At 31.0% G+C, this 20,782-nt stretch overlaps 1 protein-coding gene across 1 annotated transcript; it reads left to right on the top strand.

Moving 5' to 3' along the window:
* Window positions 1–13,422: 13,422 nt before the first annotated feature.
* LOC107932198 (uncharacterized) lies at window positions 13,423–14,383 on the top strand. The gene has a single exon (XM_016864149.2). The coding sequence runs from the start codon at window positions 13,516–13,518 to the stop codon at window positions 14,161–14,163; it is 648 nt and encodes a 215-aa protein (XP_016719638.1). The 5' UTR covers window positions 13,423–13,515; the 3' UTR covers window positions 14,164–14,383.
* The last annotated feature ends 6,399 nt before the right edge of the window (window positions 14,384–20,782 follow it).

Genomic DNA, 20,782 nt, shown 5'->3' on the forward strand with positions numbered 1-20,782 from the left:
AATTCATTTGCTCGTAATGTAACTAAAAATTGATGTTTGTAATGAACTTAAATTTAACAAAAAATACAATTTTAACAATTAGACTCGAGTTTTGAATTTTTAAAAGTAAAAAGAATAAATTCTTGAAAATAAAAATACATAAACTAAATTCCAAATTTTTAAAAGATACAAAAACTTATAACATATTTTAACTTTTCTGAAACTTGGGTTAATATATGAATAAGCTATAGGCTAAATTGCAAAGGTATTAGAGATAGAAGGAAATTGTTTGAGATTTAGGTGGTGATTTAATCATTGCTAATTATCTTAATTTGACCATAATTTAGTTTTAGTGGTGAGAAGATTCATATCAATCGTTAAATTCCACTAATCCAGATCAGACTTTGCTCTCCCTTGGATTAAAGCATTTAGCTTCAATCGACACATTTTCATAATGGGTTAGTGAGGGCGAATATTTATATGTATAATGGAAACATGTGAAATAAATTTAATATATATTGAAATCATGGTATTAGATTTAATATTTAAAAAGTTATTAATTATTTATTTATTTATATGGGTTTGAAGTGGACTAATTAATTTAAAGTTAATGGTACCCAACTATTTTTTTCTTTTTTGATTACATAATTATGAACAGTTACAAAATGGTTACTCAACTATTCAATTTTTGTTTTTACATTACCCAATTGGTGACTAGAAAATACCCAATTGTTTAATTCAAAATTTTAATATTAATATAAAGACAAATTTTTAAAAGTGGTTAATATAATAATCGATTAAATCTTCAATCACTTTGTAATATAATTATTAAAAATTTGATTTTAGAAATAATCTGTTTCCGACACTTCTACTTGGAATTATCAATAAGTATATGAATTCGATTATATTAAATTTCTTTCTCATAACCTGAGTTGCTAATATTTGTAAGTTAGAATATTCAATTTAATTTTTAACATTATTTAGTACCTCAATTTCTATAATGTCATCGTTACTCTATATACTTCGTTCTGATTAAAATGTTGGGGTCCACATGTTCATATACACGGCCTTTTTACATATTTTTTAAGATAATATAATAATGGTAAAATTTCAATTTAGATCCATATATTATGCTCAAATTTGAAATTTAATACTTAAAATTTAACATCATTTGGTACCTCAACTTTTATACTGTCATAATCAGTCCAAATACTTCCTTCTGATTAAAATGTTGACGTATACATGTCCAAATACATAAGCTTTTACTGCTTCTTTCAGATTACATAACAGTGGTCAAATTTCAATTTTGGTCCTTATGCTTTGCTTAATTTTGAAATTTAATCTCATACTTTAATTTGTGACATAATTTGGTACCTCAACTTTTGTTAATGTCATTAGTTAGTATAAATAATTAATTTTGATTAAAATGTTTACATGATTTTTTAAGAACTACCAACACTATTAAAATTCTATGTTAAATTCAAGTTCATTACAATGTCATTTTTTTGTTACATGACTAATAAGTGGAATTTTTTTTCTCATTTTTAATATGTCACATCAACGAATTTAATAGAATAATTTTAACAGTATTAGCAAGTGAACCGGAATTTTTAAATCCAAAGTAAAAGGACTAAATCCCTAAAAATAAAAGTATTAGGATTAAATTGAAAATATATGAAGAGGTGGCATCTATTTAAAGATCCCATTATTATGAGATCCTTTTAAATCAACGGTTGAAATAAAAAGGGAGAAAAAAATATATTAACCTACCGTTACTCATGTCACATAAGATTTCCATTGAAAAACATGAATTTACCTTTTAACCAACTCAACTGGTTTCAACAGTAAATGCGAGAAATTAATTTCCAAAGAAAAGCAAAGCATTCGATAATCAACTTAACAGATTTTAGGTCACTAGCATGATCTCCTAATTTCTGACATGACTTGATGAAATGACAAAGTCCCCTCATTTCTATTTTTTAATTACATTTTTCAAAGTTTTAAAAACATATATTTTGATAATCTTTCTCTCATTATTTGGACCAAATACTTGTAAGTATATATAACCATAATAAGCCAAGATAAATGAGTCAAAAGATCATATAATTAAAAAGTAATTGTAGGTTTGTAAAATGCTTTTTCTAAGGACCTTTTCTTTTGTTTTATGAGGTAATATATAACCTATGGGGAGATAACCCTTGTATATTACTTTGGATTTTGAATTTAACCCCTAAATTAATTATATAAACTTGAAAGGTATAAATCAAATAGTTTAATTTTGATTTTTATCCCTCTACTATATTGAAATTTAAGATTTAATCCCTCTACTTTAATAATTTGATCACTCTACTTTTATAATATTATTAAGATGCCCAAATTACTAACACTATTAACTATTATCATTAAGGTGATGACATGGAGTTTTACTATAAGAAAGTTATTCGAGCTATTTTTACTGTAAAAAAAGGTTATAAATAAAAAATCGATATCATCATTTGAACGACAATCATAAAAGCAAAGAGACCAAATCATTTAAATTTAAAGTAAAGATATTAAATTTTAAGTTTCAATATAATAGAGGGACTCAAAAAAAGTTAAACCAAAATTATATATATTATGGATTGCCTAATTGGATTAGGTAGTAGTTGACACACACACACTAGCCCTGTTAAAGGGATCCATATCCACCAATCTCTTTTAGAAATCAAAAGAAAACCACTAACAATCATTTTAGCATCACTTTTGGAATCCAAAATCGATAGAATCTAAAATTATATGTTTTAAAGGCTTGAATCAAGCAGCTATAGGGAGAGATAAGAATGGAATGAGTTGGGGTCCAAGGATTTGCACATAATAAATAGGTCCAACAATCTAAAGGACAACCTCACTCCTGGCCTTTCTTCCCACATATGGCACTTAAAGCTAGTAAAGTGTCAAATCTACCAACAAATTGGAAAAAAAATTATTAAAGCCTTAGCTTTAACTTTGCATGGACTATATATTGTCATAAAAAGAAATACCCAAATCCCAAATAAACAAAGACATGGTCAAATTTTGGTTTTGGTCCTTTAAATATGCTCAAATTTGAGATTAGTCCTATACTTCAACTTTGACATAAATTAGTTCTACTTTTATAGTATTAAAATTAGAGTTGTCCATGGGATGAGTTAGGCCGGGTCAAGTAAAAAAATTAGGTTATTTTCCTGACTCGAGTCCCTCCTAAAAAATGAGCTTAAAATTTTGTCCAAGCCCAGCCCAGCCCACCTGTATTAAACTTTTTATATTATTTTATTTATATAAAAATAAATTTAAAAAATATAATACATCAAATACACTAAAAATATTAAAATAAATATTTCCCAACAAATGATTTTTTTTAAAAAAAATACTTAAATAACACTAATATAAGTGCAACTTAACAAGCAAATACCTCTAAAATGGTATTAAAATTAATAATAAAACAAGAGTTATACAATACCCAAACAATAACAACAAAATGGTGGCAATATAATAATGAAATGATAGCAAAACAATAAAAACAGTGGCAAAACAGCAACAAATTTTTTATTTTTTATTTTGCAAATTCGGCTCGGCTTGGGCTAAAAGAAGCTTATCCGAGGCTTAACCCGTTTAGAAAATGAGCCCATTTTTTGGGGCCTATATTTTTACCCGAACTCTCCCACTTTTCTGACAGGCCTACTTGGCCTAGCCCATGGATAAGTCTAATTAAAATGTTTATGTGAATTTTTTCTTTTTGTTAGAAGGTATAGTTTATTGATATCAATTATTTAAACTAATTAATAGTATTATAAAAATAAATAAATTAAACTGTGTAAAATTAAAAAATAAAAAATAAATTTAGTAAAAGGACAAAACTAGAATATGAAAGTACTTTAACTAAGTGAAGGGTACTGATCAAATGATCATAAATAATAAAGGTTTTATACCAAGAAAACAACCTTCGAAAAATAATCAATAATAACAAAGAAAATGACATGGAGACATATAGCTTTAGAAATATGTGGTACGACCACCAATAATTCAAAGAAATATCTTTGAAAAATATAATTCATATTATAGATTTGTAAGCTAGTTAGATTGGAACACATCTCTCCATAAGTTGTGTAATTTATTTCAATTTAAATAATAAAATAAAACAAATTAAAAGAAAAAAATCCCGAATTATTCTCAAAACGGCTTAATTTATAAGCACCTTTGATCCAGATGATAGTGAGATTAGTGGTTATCAATATAAGAGTTCAATTCGATGTGGGATTGAGTTAATAAACATGATATCGACCTGAACTTGAATTTTCTCTATGGCTAAGAGCAAAAGCCATTGCTTTCAAGCTACTTAATTTCTCATATTGCATGCAGCCCCATAGTCCTTTTCAATTCCTCTGGAAAAATTGTGGAACAGGTTTATTGCTTTGTATGTATATATATGGAATATTAAGGTCCTTTCATTTTAATTCTTATGTGGGGCTACTGGCTTCCAACTGGAAACTTGGAAATAATAATCCATGAAATCCTAGCTCCTATCTATCACAAATTGTTCATCTTTGATTTTTATTTAAAATTTAATCATGAAAAAATGTTCAATATCACAAAAATATTTGTATAATTTTTTAGAATCTTCTCAACAATTTAGACCTTTTTTTTTTGTTTAAATTGGGTATTGGTATAAAAATAATAATAATAACTAATGGAAAAACACCTACCTTCGACCAAAGGTGAAGCCAGAAAAAAAATTAAAGGAGTCAGAATTAAGTTATATATTTTGATAAGAGTTAAAATGCAACTTCACCATTGTATTAACTAATATCTTTATAATTTTTTGAAGGACTATTGACCGGAAATAGTTGCTAAGTATCTAGTTAAGTGCTGGTAGGAGTGATTAAGGAAGTTGGCACTTCTCCAAGCACTATGAAAGATGAAACAAAAATAGGGGACACAAAGATTATTAACACAGTTCGGTTTCCCTACAACTGTAAAGCTTAACTCGGTGAGAAATATCCACTATCTTCAAACAATTGTAACAAGTGAACCTAAATCTATCACACTCGAGTGACAATTTCGTCACTTTTGCACCTTTGAAGACTAGAACTCTCACCCCTGAATTCGACACTACGAACTTAGCTTGTAAAATCATAGCACAAATGTTTTACAATCACATGTGCTCTCACAAATAATGTTCTCACTTGAACAGATTAAGTACTCTAAAAAATCAGTACATAAACCTATACAAGTCTTTTAATTATATAGAAATTTTCAAGACTTGCTGACATGATGAAGATCTATCGCAATCCTTATTAAACAACAAATAAACTAGCTAAATGCAATATAATAATAACAGACAAAGTAAATAAGGATTGTTGGCAGCTAAGTTTTCAATATTCCAATCCAACTTCCTTGATCTAAGGGATTAGATAGATGTTCTCCAAATATGTTTCCCTAAGTGATATATCTTTATTGATGGACTAGATACAATCCAAAATCTCAGCACATTCCAAAGATGTGGTTCAATAAATTGTCAATCACATAAATATGGAAACAAGTTAATCTGTCGCAGTGTTTTAGGAAATAGACACTTCCTCAAGCACATCTTATTCATTCCTTATTTTTCAACAATCTCCCCTTTGAAATTTATAAATAATAAATACAATTTTACTATTACTGATTTAAAATTTATAAATTATAAAAAAAATAAAAAATAATTTTCCATTTTAGGAGAACTACAACCTCTACCAACTTCCCCACTCTGCCACTGCTCTAAATATTCATATACTCGACGGGAGAAGGATCTTTGTTGCTTATTTACATTTCACATCACAAGTTTACAATCCTTGATAAATGGACCTAATTTCTTTTTAAGTAAATACAACACCAATCTTAATGTATTTGACTATTTTATAAAGAAAAGGAAAAAGAAACATTTACCAGTCAAACCATCATCGAATTGGAAAAGAAAAAAAAGCCTTAGACATGATAATTAGTATTATGTTTATGCATATACATTAAAATTAATTTATTATATATTTACATAAAATTAATGCGTTAAGCATTTTTTTAAAAAGTAATAAATTAATCATTTTAATAAATTAAGTTTTGATATAAATATTTTTTTTATCTTTTATTATATTGTAGCAAGGTTTCGAATCACATAATATAAAAATCAACGTGTGCACTAAAGCAAACCCACATCAAAGTGAGAGTCCATTTATTGGTGATTTATTAAAAGAAGTAAACATTCAAGTGGTCCCTTTGATGCAGATGGGTTTGCTTTACTTTTTTCCCTTTCCGACTAAAACTTTAATTAGGAAAGGGATTCCACCAATATCAATAGCATTGGTATTATATTAATCCAATTTTTTTATTATTAAAATCGTAAATTTAATGATTAAATATTACTTTATATTGTATACAGCATGATTTAAGATAATTTTTTTAAAAAGTAAAATATTATCATTTAACTTTTAAAAATAAAAAAAAAGTTAAAAATAAAATATCTTTTAATGGTTAAATTCATGATTTTATTAATGAAAAGATTTGGTTGGTATAACTTTGATAGTTTGGGATATAATTAGAACGTTTTGAAGTTTGGGAACCAATTCAAAATAAGGTTTATAATTTGGTGGCCTAGAATTATCCATAACTTCTCCCTAACCCTTAAATAGAAGGATAAACACGTTTCAGCGCATTCGAACTCATGTATTACTCCGGCAACAATCTTGATGCCGACCAAAATAAGACTCAGTCGGTAACTTTTTTAAGTCTAATTATGTTTTCCTTCTCTATACTCGTTACAAATACACATTTGAAATTTAGTTCCTCTACTTTTAATTCTAAGCATTTATTCTCTCTACTTTTTGGTTTAATAATTAAAATCCAATTGATTACAATCAAAAGTATTTCATTAGATTGAATTGTGTCATTTTCTAAAACAGAACAAAAAAAATTGCAATGTATTTTACCATTGCACCAAATACTTGTTTTGGTAATTAATCCAATAATAATATCCTTTCCAAAGTATGAAATAAATGCAAATAAAGGTTAATTCCACCAAAAGTTCTTAAACTATCATCTAAATTCTAAATTAATCCCTAAATTTCAAAACATTCTAATTAACCTATTAAAGTCTCATCATTACATTAACTAGGTCTTTGCTTCGGAAAATAAAAATTTTATTAACGAAACGAGACCTCAAAGAGATTTCAACACAAACATATCGTGCACAAAGATATCCAAATCAAACAATACACCAAAAACAAATATGAGCCACGAGATCAAAACACTCAACACCAGTAAAATAACATGACAAAACACCCATGAACAAAGCGGTCAAAGGGTTAATTAGGGGCTTTTCATAAATCTTAATGAGTTAAGAACAACATGCGATATCAAACAAGCCTTCATCAATGACTGAAAATGGAAAGATCATGAAAAATTGCCAAGCACCATAAATCAATTCATGCATCAGAGAAGGAATTTCCATGAAACACGAGAAATTTAAATTTCGAATTGAAGTATTGTAGTTAGCATTTCCTAACCAGCTTTGGATTCCCCTTTGTTAAGTTCAAGCTTTCTAATATGTCTTCGAATTAGGGACCCAACTTGAAAGCTGCTTTCATTGTTTACATAATCGAACCAAAAAAAAAGCCTTTAAAAAAGCTAACTTAAGAACAATATTTTATAATATTTGATTATTTATATGTATACACTCCATACTATATTTAAAGATCGAGTAACTTGCAAAAAAAAAAACTGATAAAGTTTAGTGTTGCAAGTCAATTGAGAATCAATTCAGTTAGAAAAATATTTTAAAAATTATGCTTTTTTACAATGTTATATTATTACAAAGGTATTCGTCTATTTATATTCTTTTATAAAATCAATAAAAACACACCTATAAAGAATATATTTTTACATAAAAAAATTCACCACATCATACCTAGAGGCAGTGCCAAGAGGGCTGGCAGGGCCCGACCCTCATAAAATGTAAAATTTCACTTTTGGTTATTTAAGTTTTACAAGATTTTAATTTAGTAAATGGTAATTTTATACTTTACCTCCCTAAATGATAAAAAAATTATTTATTCCTTTAAAAATGGTAAAGAAATAAGCTATTAAAATTATGAAATTACATTTTAGCTCTCATAAAAATATACAACTTAATTCTGGTCACCAGAAAAATTTTCTAGCTTCACCCCTGAACACACCAATATTGTAACCAAAGAATCTTTACTACTTGCCTTTGCAAGTCGATTAGCTATAAAGTTACCTTTCTTAGGAATTAAAGCAATTTCCCGACTCCTATCAATACCAAGACTCGGAGCTAACAATATTGCCTCTTTAAAAATAGAATGGGCCTTGGATGGACCTTTCAACTACGACACACATTACTGAAGTCATTTTTTATAAGCAACTTGCAAGTGCCATGGGTTGTTGATCAAAACTCGTGATTAATGCATAAAGAACGTCCCATGGAGGTCAATTGATTAAATGGGGTTCATTTGACCCGCTTAAATTGGCCCGATTCATAGAATATGTGGAGAAGCTCATCTATTAGAACTCTTGGTTTAATAATTGTATTCCAAAAATAGCTATGTTCAAAACAATCGTTGTTTAGAACAACGTCTATATAGAATAATTGTATTTTTGAGAAAAGTCATTATTCAGAACAAGAACTTCCAAGAAAAATATAACCACATAACAACTCTTAGTTTGGAACAACTTCTACATTGAGAACACTCACATTTGAAACAAGTTAGAATAATTCTTTTTCAAGAACAACTCTCGTCTTTGTCTTGCATTCCAAGAGATGTTCTTTGGAAGATCTTTCACATAGTGCTACTTCACCAAAGTGGAAGTAACCCTAAAATATGGTAGAGATATTGGATTAATGTCTTCACTCTTGGGATGTTCCGGAAAGTTTAGCTTGGTGGATCAAATATGGAGGTAGCTAAAAGGTTTCCTCTTGACTTTTTCCTGTAACACCGTGCTTCTCCCTTCTTCCAGAAATAATCAACATCACCAACAAAACCCTTTTATTAATAAAAGAACCATCAATATCTTTGTAACTGAAAAAAATATCATTCATTACTCCTATTAACTCTCATTCTTGAGACACTATAAATAAGAACCTTTCACAACTGATGAGAAGACTTTTGGCATTTTGGACTCACAAAGTACTCTCTCTAAAGTTCTTATATCCTCTTGTTTCTTTACTCAACCTTATTGTGAGCCACATTTCTTTTTTCTCCGCCTTACCAACCACCAATTAACATTGTGCTCAGTGTTACCAGATTTACTCGAGTCTTCCTCTATACCTTCTTCTAGTACATCTAATTTACTTGTTTGCAACGCCTCCTCTCTTTAGCAAAGAACCCACTACACCTGTGAATGCACTTTCTAACATTATCCGCAAAGATAGAAGAACTTTCCTTGTGGATAAGCTCTCGTCCCTTTTTGCTCCTCATTAGGAAAAGACTTGGAAATTCAGTATTTTTGACGAATAGAGTTAAAATGAAGTCTAACTAGTCAAAAGCTAAAGTTGAAGCAAACAATGAAATGGTAGCCTCTCCCGAAAGTGACACAAAACTACATTTCAATTTCATGGAAGCAAACACGCGTTGTTGGTGGTTTTTTCAATGAAATGAATGGAGATCATAGTTTTGGCTTGTCCAAGTTGGATAACACTGTCATTTTCAACACACAATTGGTTTGAAAGAGAATATATAGGCAATCATGTTAATTTTGCATGCCCAATATTGTAATTTTGTATGTATAATATATATTGAATATATATGCTTCCTATTTATTTCTTCGGTTCAAGAGAAAAAAAAAGCAATCATAAAAAATAAAATAAAATAATTCATATTGTTTACAGTCTCTTCACTAATATAATACATTACGAATTCAAAGTTAAACTCTCATTGGGTTTCACTATCAATATCCAAAACCTTCAATCTTACATACTAAATCCTAACAAAAATCAACATTCTTTTTAACTCTAATTAATAATACCCTAAATATTAAACCCTAACATCTATAAATACAAAATTTAACTTTTATTAAAATCTTCTAACTTTAATTAACAAACAAAACCGAATACTTCAAACTCGAAATCCTAGACCTTAAATCTTAACCTTAACTTTAAACCTTAAATTTTAAAATTATTAATTTTGAGCACAACCCTAATTTCATAAAAAGATAAAAATCTAAAACTTAAACTCTCTTTTCACTAATCCCTTTTCTCTATCACCAATTGTATGGTGGAGATGAGAGTCCATGTACGACCTTAGATTGATATGTGCCTCAACCAATAGCCATGTGTCCCAAGTAGGTGCAACTATTCATTTCTGCCAGCCTGGCATTCTTTTTGAAAACTCATCTCTATCTCTCTCGCCATGGAAACAAAAGCTTCCAAAATACCAAAAATATTTATCAAATATCCTACATCAACGCCTCTCTACAAGCTTATGAAATGATACGATTCAAGTCCAAATCTTAAATATTCATCCATGCATGTGGAGTAATTAGAAGTTGAATCATCTTTAAGATAGATTTTGAATAGAGAAAATAGTGTGGGAAGAACTTATAGAGACAGAAATAGTAAAACTATCATTTAATCCTTTTAAAATTTGTGAAATTACATGTTAATATTAGGGGTAAAGCCAAAATTTTGTTTTGATGCTAGAAATGAATAAAAAAAATTTAGAGTCAAAGCGGAAATTTACCACTGTACTAACTTGTGATTTCTTAAAAACTAAAAAGACTATATAAAAAAAATTTCATTTTTTGGAAGTCAAAGCGGCTCGCTGCCTTCCCCTCTTCTGCTTCTAGCTCCTCTACTTTTAATTAATATAATGATAAAATTATACTTTACCTTCTCAAAAATTTATAATTCATTTATAACCTTAAAACAACTTTAAACAAAAATTATTACAAGATCCAATTAGATAATTAATGAGTTACTAGTTGTGAATACAGGCATGCACATATATCTGGTTTTTTCCTCTAAATAATTTTAGAGCCGAAAGTAAAAGGTCATCTCATTTATATTTACTTGGTACAATAAATTTTTTAGTGAATTACAAGTGGAGGGCAAAGCTCTAACAACAACACAACTAGTGTGACTCGAACCCAAACCATACCTAAGGTGCCCTGACCATCAGGCTAACACACGAGGTTCACTTGGTACAATAATTATCCAAGCAATGGTTATCAAGAGTTGAATATTTACCTTTTCACTTCCATTTCTTTAATTTATCACTAGAAATTTTATCACATATCTATATGTGTAAAAACCACATACCGAGAGCACAAAGGTGTGTTTGAAAATAACATACAATAAATAATAAACGTATGGCTTAAAACTAATTAATAATAACACATAAAATATGTATGATATTAAAATAGAAAAAAATGAGATTAAATTATGAGTAAGACGAAATTTAAACACATAAATGCATCAACTTAAGAATACTAAATTGAGTATAATTATCTATCATGATGTTGTCATCAATCTTGAGTTGGTGTCGAGTGAACTTGTGACATCAACTCAATCAAAAACATTATTAATATATACAACTGATGGAGGTAATGAATTGTGCACATTAAAATAAAAACATTAAAACGAAGTTTTGCTTTAGTGGTAAATTTAATATTTTACTAATCCAATTAACATGGCTTTAAATCTCATTATATACATATTTTATTGGTTTTTGTTAAAATAAGAAGACTTAATTACAGAATGACATTTCCATAAATTTCCTAACCGAATTGGTGATGGTTGACTCGTGACACTAACTCAATAAAAAGCTTTATAAATAGTATAAATAATTATGTGCCAAATGGACTAAAATTATTTAATACATTATTATCGTACGAATATTTGAACTCTACAAATAAGATTCAAAAATATAGAATGAGACATGTAGAAGCATTTGAAGTTGTAATATAAAAAAATTCCACTGTCAATGTATTAAATATTAATCTTAAAATAAATATATATTTTAATTGTTATAAGTGTAAAATAATAATATTATTTGGAAAAGCCCCTTTCTTCATTCCATTATAGTACTATATGTACTATTATGGGTATTAATCCTAGTTGCTAGACTTTGAATTTTCGGATTAGCTATGTCAATGCTCCATGGGGTATTTACTATGATGAACGGACGGTTAGGATTTAATCCAATTCAGATGTGGTCTAGACTTTGTATGAGATTAAATTAAGTCATCAACTTATAATGTCCATTGTCCAAGGCAAAAGGAGTTCTTTTACGACGTCGTCGATACTAAATATCTTTAAATTATTATTAATTTGACTGTACCCCAGGGTTTTGTTGTAATTTCCTCTAATGGCTAAATATATAAAAAGAAAAAAGACAATTTTCAACCACTTTTTCAAATTCCATATTGCATTGAAATCATAAGAAGCGTGTGACTTTGTATTTCCAAAGGTGAAATTTTGGTTTTGGTTCTACTACTATACTCAAATTTGTGATTCAGTCCCTAAATTTTAGTTTGACTTACTTTGGTACTCAAATTTTATAATATAGTTAATATCACACCCAAAAGCAAAACCAAAACGTCCCCTTGGTTAAATAAGAACACTACATTTTTAATTGTTCCAAAATATTAATAATTCAAGTTCTTTAGTCCATCGGTTGAATAACAACATTTATATTGGGCCCTTTTAAGAAATTAAACATATAATTTAATTAAGCGACAAAACTAAATATTTTGTGTGAAATGTCGATTTAGTAACTTTTAGAAATAGCCAAAAGTACATTTTTTCCCATTTAGTCTATAAGCTTAAAAGGGACTTAAATTAAATTATTATTTGGAATTGCAATCTTTTCTATTTATCAAAGGGAGTCATAATTAGGAGAGAGCAATTTTCGATTTTAACCGAAAAATTGATCCATTCGATTTTTTTAGTTTAGTCAAATGGGGTGATCGATTTTGATTTCGATTTAATCGATTAATTTGAGTGGTTATCGGTTTTTGAATCTCAGAATCAAACCAATTGAAGAAAAACATACTTATTTTATATTTTATAATATATAATAAAATATAACCATATAAATCCAACCCAATAACTCAATGTCAATTAATTGAAAAACCAACCGAACCAACCAAATCAAAGTTGGTTCGGTTTGATCAATATTCTCAACTTTAATTGGATGGCTCGATTTTCTTAAGTCGGTTAGAAAAAAACCTTGATCGAACCGACTAATTAAACCGATTGCTCTTCCCTAAATAAGGCCCTCTTTGACATTATAATAAAATTAGAGAACCCAAAATATGTCAAATTAAAGTACAAAAATTTAATCTCAAATTTAAACATAACAGAGGGGCCAACATGAAAATTGGACCTTTTTGAAAGCTTTTATGCGTGTATATATATCACTGCATCTCCTTCATCCATTGCGTCCAAACAACAACAACAACAACAAAAAGATCCCTTCTTTCCCTTTCATCTCTCTGAAAAATCACCCCCCAAAAAACCTATTTCTCAGTGCCACCATGGAAAGCTTTTCAAAGATGGAAATGGAAGCAAGCCCACCAGTTGTAGAAAAGAAGCTATGGAACATTGTACGGATAGTCTTCCTCATGTTGAAGACAGGGATATCCAAGAGCAAAATTATGTTGGACCTTCATTTCATGGTGAAGAAAGGAAAATACAATGCCGGAAAAGTGATAAAAAACTTGATTTTCCACCGGAAAGTCCATGACCACTTGTCGTCGTTGAGTTGCCGATCCAACGATGCTCACTTATCCTTCGTTTCACCAAGGGAGTACGAGTTCAGTTGCAGTAACAGCCCGGCTACGGCAGCGTTTTTTTACCACAAGCGTGGCGGTAAGAACCACCACCATGGTTATCAGTTTGGGAAGTCGTCTAAGTATAGATACGATGATGTTACGACGGTGGCTGCGGTGCAGAAGGTTCTTGAGATGTTGAACAATGAGGCGGTGGAGGCGGCGGTGTCGCCGTTGGTTTTACCGGGGTTTGGGGGGAAGAGTCCGTTTGTGAGGCAATTAAGGGTGACGGACTCGCCGTTCCCGTTGAAAGATGAAGGTGGGGGTGATAGTCAAGTGGATATGGCGGCTGAAGAGTTCATTAACAGGTTTTATAAGGATCTTAAGCTGCAAAAAAGAATGTCTGCCTTTTGAAACATGGGGTCGATGATGATGATGATTGCTGCATATATATATATTATAAGTTCATAAGCATATATATATATACACTTTTGATCCATTTAGCAAGGTTGCTCATGTGAATTTTTTTGTTTTAATCTGACAAAAGTTTGATTACGAAAGGGGTTTTACACTGTAATTTTGCCTTTTTGTAATTTGATTATGTTAAGAAAAGAAGCTTAAAGAGTTGAATGAATAACTGTTAATTCCTTTGAGTAAAAATGCAGTAAATATATACAGAAAATGTAACTAACACTATAACTAATTACATACTGTTACTTAATTTCTAACTAACTATACAAATGCTGGTACAACAGTTTTACACTCTCAACATGCCCCCTCAAGTTGGAGGATGAAAAATGTCTTTCATTCCCAACTTGGTCACTAAGTATTTGTGCTGAGGAATGCTTAATCCTTTAGTGAGTAAATCTGCCATTTGTTCATTTGTTGAGATGTGCTTTGTTTCCACGTCACCTTTTTGAATTTTCTCTCGAATAAAATGACAATTATCTCAATGTGCTTTGTTCTTTCATGGAAGACCGGATTTGAAGCTATTTGAAGGGCAGCTTGATTGTCACAATGTAACAACATTGGTTTTGAAATTTTAACTCCCAACTCAGCTAATAAACCTTTCAACCAGACTAGCTCTGCAACTGTGGTAGCCATACTTCTGTATTCTGCTTCTGCAGATGATCTAGATACCGTATTCTGTTTCTTGGATTTCCAGGAAATCAAAGAATTTCCCAATTTGACACAATATCCTGTAACTAACTTTCTAGTCATGTTGCATGAAGCCCAATCAGAGTCACAATATGCATGTATATCTGTCGTTCCTTCTGCTGTGAGAAAAATACCTTGACCAGGATTCTTCTTGAGGTATCTCACAATACGCAAAGCAGCCTCATAATGTTCCTTCTTCGGTTTCTGCATAAACTGACTAAGGTGCTGTACTCCAAATGCAATATCTGGTCTAGTATTGGTGAGATATAGGAGTCTTCCTATTAATCTTTGATATATGCTTGCATCTTCTAATTCTGTATCTGCATCGTGTATGTCTAGTGCTGCATCATATTCCAGACTTGTCATTTTTAGATTCTGCTCCAATGGTGTATTTGCAGGCTTTGCATTTGTCAAACCAAGATCATTAATAAGTTCAAGAACATATTTTCTCTGATTCATAATGATACCCTCTTTAGATCTTGCTATTTCTATGCCAAGGAAATACTTGAGAGTACCCAAATTCTTCATTTTGAAATTCTGATGAAGAGTTGCTTGTAAGTCTTCAATTAAGGATTTGTCATTCCCAGTGATCAAGAGATCATCAACATAAATGAGCAAAATAACAACTTTGCTACCAGATGATTTGATGAACATAGAGTAGTCATGCTTACTTTGAACATAACCGGTGTTGATGAGAGCCTCACTGAGCTTCAAATTCCATTGTCTTGAGGCCTGTTTTAATCCATAAAGGGATTTGAGCAGTCTACATACATGATTGCCCCCTGGAGTGCCAAATCCCTGAGGTAAGTGCATGTAAACTTCTTCATAAAGGTCACCTTGAAGAAATGCATTATAGACATCCATTTGAATGAGAGGCCAGTTAAATAAAGCAGCAAGAGCAATAACAATTCGGACTGTAACCTGCTTAACAACTGGGGAAAACGTGTCCTGAAATTCAATACCTTCCTTTTGACTATAGCCTTTAGCCACTAATCTGGCTTTATAGCGTTCAATAGTGCCGTCTGAATGGTATTTGATTCGAAACACCCATTTGCAGCCAATGGGACGTTTTCCTGGTGGGAGTGGAACAACCTCCCAAGTTGAGTTTGCTTCTAAAGCTTGAATTTCCTGTTGCATCGCAGCTTTCCAACAATCATGTTGAATGGCCTCTTGGTAGGTTCGAGGTTCAGAGGTGGTAGAGATGGAAGCAACGAAACATTGAGTGTGTAAAGGTAAGTGATGACATGTTATAAAGTTGGAGATTGAATACTGACCTTGTGCAGTAGTAGAAGAAGATGAAGAAGTAGGACAAATGTAATCTTGCATCCAGACAGGTGGTTTGGTGTTTCGGGTGCTTCTTCGAGAAGGATAAGAGGGTAAGGAAGATGTTGGTAGGGTAGAAGAAATAGAGGAAGTAGGGAGGGAAGGTGGTGGTGGTGGTGTTGAAGTGGTAAAAGAAAATCAGGATCATGCAAAGAACCAAATGTATTGTCATCCAAGGGAAAGAGGGGTTGATCTTTGGAGGGTGTTGTAAAAGGAAAGACAGATTCATGAAATAGAACATCTCGACTAACAAAAATTTTTTGGGAAACAGGATTGAACAGGATATATCCTTTTTGGACTTGAGAATAACCCATAAAAATGGATGGTGTAGCTTTGGGAGAAAATTTATCATGCAGATTGGTTACTGTGGCATAGCAAAGACAACCAAAAATTTTAAGGTGAGAAAGATTTGGTGGCCTATTATACAGCAGCTCAAAAGGTGTTTTCCAGCGAAGTACTGCAGAAGGTAACCTATTAATTAAGTAACGAGCTGTTAAAACACATTCCCCCCAAAACTTAACAGGTACATGCGATTGAAATTTTAATGCTCGGGCAACATCTAAAAGATGGCGGTGTTTGCGTTCGGCCACACCGTTTTGCTGAGGTGTGTGGACACAAGATGATTGGTGAATGATTCCAAGGGATTGAAAAAAGAAAGTACCTTCTTTAGTAAAAAATTCATGACCATTGTCACTGCGAACAGTTTTAACAATTCCAGAAAATTGTGTTTTGGCTAACATAATAAACTGCTTAAGGTAAAAAAGGGCATCACTCTTAAGTTTTAAAAGATATATCCACGTCATTCGAGTATGGTCATCAACAATGGTTAAAAAATATCTATGACCAGAATGAGTTGAAGTGCAATAAGGACCCCAGAGATCGACATGGACAAGAGTAAAAGGTTTTGATTCTCGTGAAGTACTTTGTGGAAAGGGTAAGCGTGTTTGTTTTGCTAATGGACAGACAGTGCATGTTTGAATGTTATGAGAATGCACAAAGCCATTATGTAAAAAGTGTATTTTATTCATCTTTGAAAAAGATGTGTGACCAAGTCTAGCATGCCACAGAGGGTAATCAACATGCTTAAAAACAGATAAAGAAGTAACATTTGAAGAATGTACAGGAAGAGGTACGGGTAGGGAAGTGGGAGTTGAGGAGGGTTGAGGGAGGAGTAGATAAAGACCATCTTGTTCCTTACCAATCCCCATCATCTTTCCACTGCAAAGGTCCTGTAAAACACAAAATGTAGGATAAAAGGAAACAAAACAATTGAGATCTTTGGTGAGTTTAGAAATGGAGAGAAGGTTAAAATTGAATGAGGGAATGTAAAGAACATCTTTAAGAGTGTGATGAGGTGTAAGATTATGAGTACCAATATGAGTGATGGTGGCTGTGTTACCAGTAGGCAATTTAACAAAAGTGTTGTTAGCACATGCAACAGGTTGAATTAAAGCATTAAAAGCATGCGTCATGTGATTAGAAGCCCCAGTCTTAAGAATCCAATGAATCGGATCAGATGCATAAGATATACCTGCCATGTGAGCTACAGCTTGCACAGAAGAGTTCTTGTGTAATAGGTCCAAGATCTGTTGATACTGTTCAGCAGTAAATGTAGGAGCCGAAACAATAGATGGTGAAGAAGCAGGCATAGCAGGAGAATCAGAAGAAGGAACAACAACTTGATTGACAGTTGGTGATTTCTTCTTGGTGAACTTGAAATCAGCAGGAAAGCCATTGAGGCGATAGCAGTCGGTTCGAATGTGACCCCGTTTTTGACAATAACTACAAGACAAATCAGAACGCTTCTTGGAAACCGAAGAAGTTGATGATTGCTGACTAAGAAGAGCAGTAGGTTCCGAGACAGGTAGTGGAGAAGCAAGTTCTCGTTGAGTTTCATCACGCATGACAAGCGAGTAAGCCTGATTAACTGTGGGCAAAGGTTGCATCAAAAGGATCTGGGATCAAACATTAGAATATGTTTCATTTAAACATATCAAAAATTGAAAAAGACGTTGTTGTTGAAGTTGAGCATTTCGGCGAATAAGATCACAATCGCAGGTAGATGAAGGAACAAGAACATCATATTCATCCCAAAATAATCGAAGCTTAGTAAAGTAAGTGGAAATAGAATAAGCTCCCTGAGTGTGAGTGGAAATAGCACGATGGAGATAGTAAATACGAGAACCATCAACCTTGTCATATCGTTCCTGAAGATCCTTCCAAACAATGGCAGCATTGGACGCAAAAACAATTCCAGCAGAAAGTTCCTGAGTAACAGTGTTAAGGATCCAAGAAAGAACCAAAGCATTGCATCTATCCCAATGAGGCATTAGATCAGCATCAAAGTCAGCACGGGAACATGAACCATCAATAAAACCAAGCTTATTCTTGGCAAGAAGGGCGATACGCATAGACCTGCTCCAAACGCAATAGTTTTCAGTTCCAGTGAGCTGATGAGAAACCAAAAGCATTCCTGGCATGTCAGAAGGATGCAAATAAAGAGGATGGCCAAATGGCAAATTGAAAGAGGAAGGATTAGCCATGAAGAAAAAAAAGAAAGAAGAGAAGAGAAGAATGAAGAAGAAAACTAGATCAAAGATGATCAGGAAAAAGGTTTAGCCTGATACCATGTTAAGAAAAGAAGCTTAAAGAGTTGAATGAATAACTGTTAATTCCTTTGAGTAAAAATGCAGTAAATATATACGAAGTTTTTTTTTAATAATTGTAAAATAAGGAGTATGTAGGTGACTGTATTTTTCTTATAATCTTGAAAAAGAGAAAAAAGAATATGTGTTTAAGTTTCGTCTAACTATGAATATCATTACTTTACGAAAATTATAAAATAAATTCAATTATTGATATTCACAAAAAAACTACCTGCAATTTTTAATTTCCGTAAAATATGTGAAATCATATTAGTTTAATGAAATAATTTTGGAGGTTGATGGAGAGTGGGATGTCTTGGATTTATTAGCTTTTTAGGGTTTCTTTTTTTTGTTTTAAAATATATTTTTCTTGTATTTGCAGTGTAGCTGTCTTAATTTTTGATAGTGATGGCTGTCCTTAATTTTTGTTGATTTATTTTACGTCACTATAGGAGTTTGCCATGCATGAAAGTCAATATAATTTCATTTCATTTTCATGTGGTTAGTTGCTTTGGAAACAATTAATGCAGTTAAGTTGCTTTTAAACAAATATATATATCTTTATATTTTTCCATTAAAATCTATAATAAAAAAAATCCCTTCTCCTAGTAATTTTTTTTAAAGTTTCGTTTGGCAAATAACCGTTTGAACTCTCAACAATGATAAGTATTGTTTTTGAGTCGTGCCAGATTTCGTCAAGAGACAAAACATCAACATGATTCAAGGACAATACCTTTTATATGGAGGACAGGTCAGTTACCCGACAAACAACACTTTAAAGACTTCTTTCAATGAGTCAGCCTCTTCAACAGTAGTAAAAGAAAATAGGGCAGGCAATGATGTTAGCTCCACCAAATGATAAATTTTTCATTTAACCCCTAAAATTTTATGAAATTACATATTAATTTAATTGTAAAATTACATTTAAACCCTTCAAAATTTTATGATTCTCTCTGACTTCCAAAAGTAATTTTCAGGCCCGGTGTATAACTGTTAATTAATGACTTAGATATTAACACATCACTTGAATATTGAAAATAATTTATTTTTCAAAAAATTAAATTTATTGGTAATACATCAAATAGTATCAGATATGAACAGGGTTTTTTTTATTTAATATAGTAAGGTAACATGTTGTCGGTCTATAATTCTAGATATGGAAGCAAATTTGCATAATATTATTAAATAGGAAATAACAAAGAACTTGCTGGTCCAAGAAATGGCTATAATTTTAATTAATAATGGGTGAGAGGTTATATTTATTTCCATTAAATTCCATAAATGATTGAAGTTTTGAGTCTTTTATCACTTTTATCTCTTGCACCTAAAACATGGTTTCATTTTTCTCCTCCCCGAAGCAATAAATTATAAATGAAACTTTAGTCAAAATTTGTTATTGGTCCTTATATTTTAATAAAGTTTGAAATTTGATCCTTACATAAATTAAATCATCTCATTTTTTTGACTTGAAAATTATAATTCGATTATTAACAAATTTAGCATTTTTTGTCATCATATGTCATTAAAGAAAAAGTTAGAAGTCTGATATTAAGAGGATCGAGATTGAATTATAAATTTTGAGAGCCAAAATATTTTTTTTTCTTTTTCATGATTAGCTTACGACTTTCACTTTTTCGAGGATCAACAGACGATTTTCTCGAACTAAGGAGGAGCTCAAGGGACTTATATGCGGCTTGTACCACTCTTATGTGCCCATCATATCAAGGTAGTTTTGATATCATCATTTTTAATATATTTTTATAAATTATAATTTTAAAAAGATTAAATTCAAATTTCATCATTTTTAATATCAAATTATAATTTTATTATGTATTTACTTATAATTTTATAAATTTTGGGGCGTAAAGAATAATTTTCCAATTTTAGGGGCCTACCCCTTCTTTTGC

This window comes from Gossypium hirsutum, chromosome D07 (assembly GCF_007990345.1).
Source record: "Gossypium hirsutum isolate 1008001.06 chromosome D07, Gossypium_hirsutum_v2.1, whole genome shotgun sequence".
Lineage (NCBI taxonomy): Eukaryota > Viridiplantae > Streptophyta > Magnoliopsida > Malvales > Malvaceae > Gossypium > Gossypium hirsutum.

Bases quoted from the DNA above. Each gene is read 5' to 3' on its own strand.
- LOC107932198 (XM_016864149.2), top strand. From the start codon at position 13,516: ATGGAAAGCTTTTCAAAGATGGAAATGGAAGCAAGCCCACCAGTTGTA.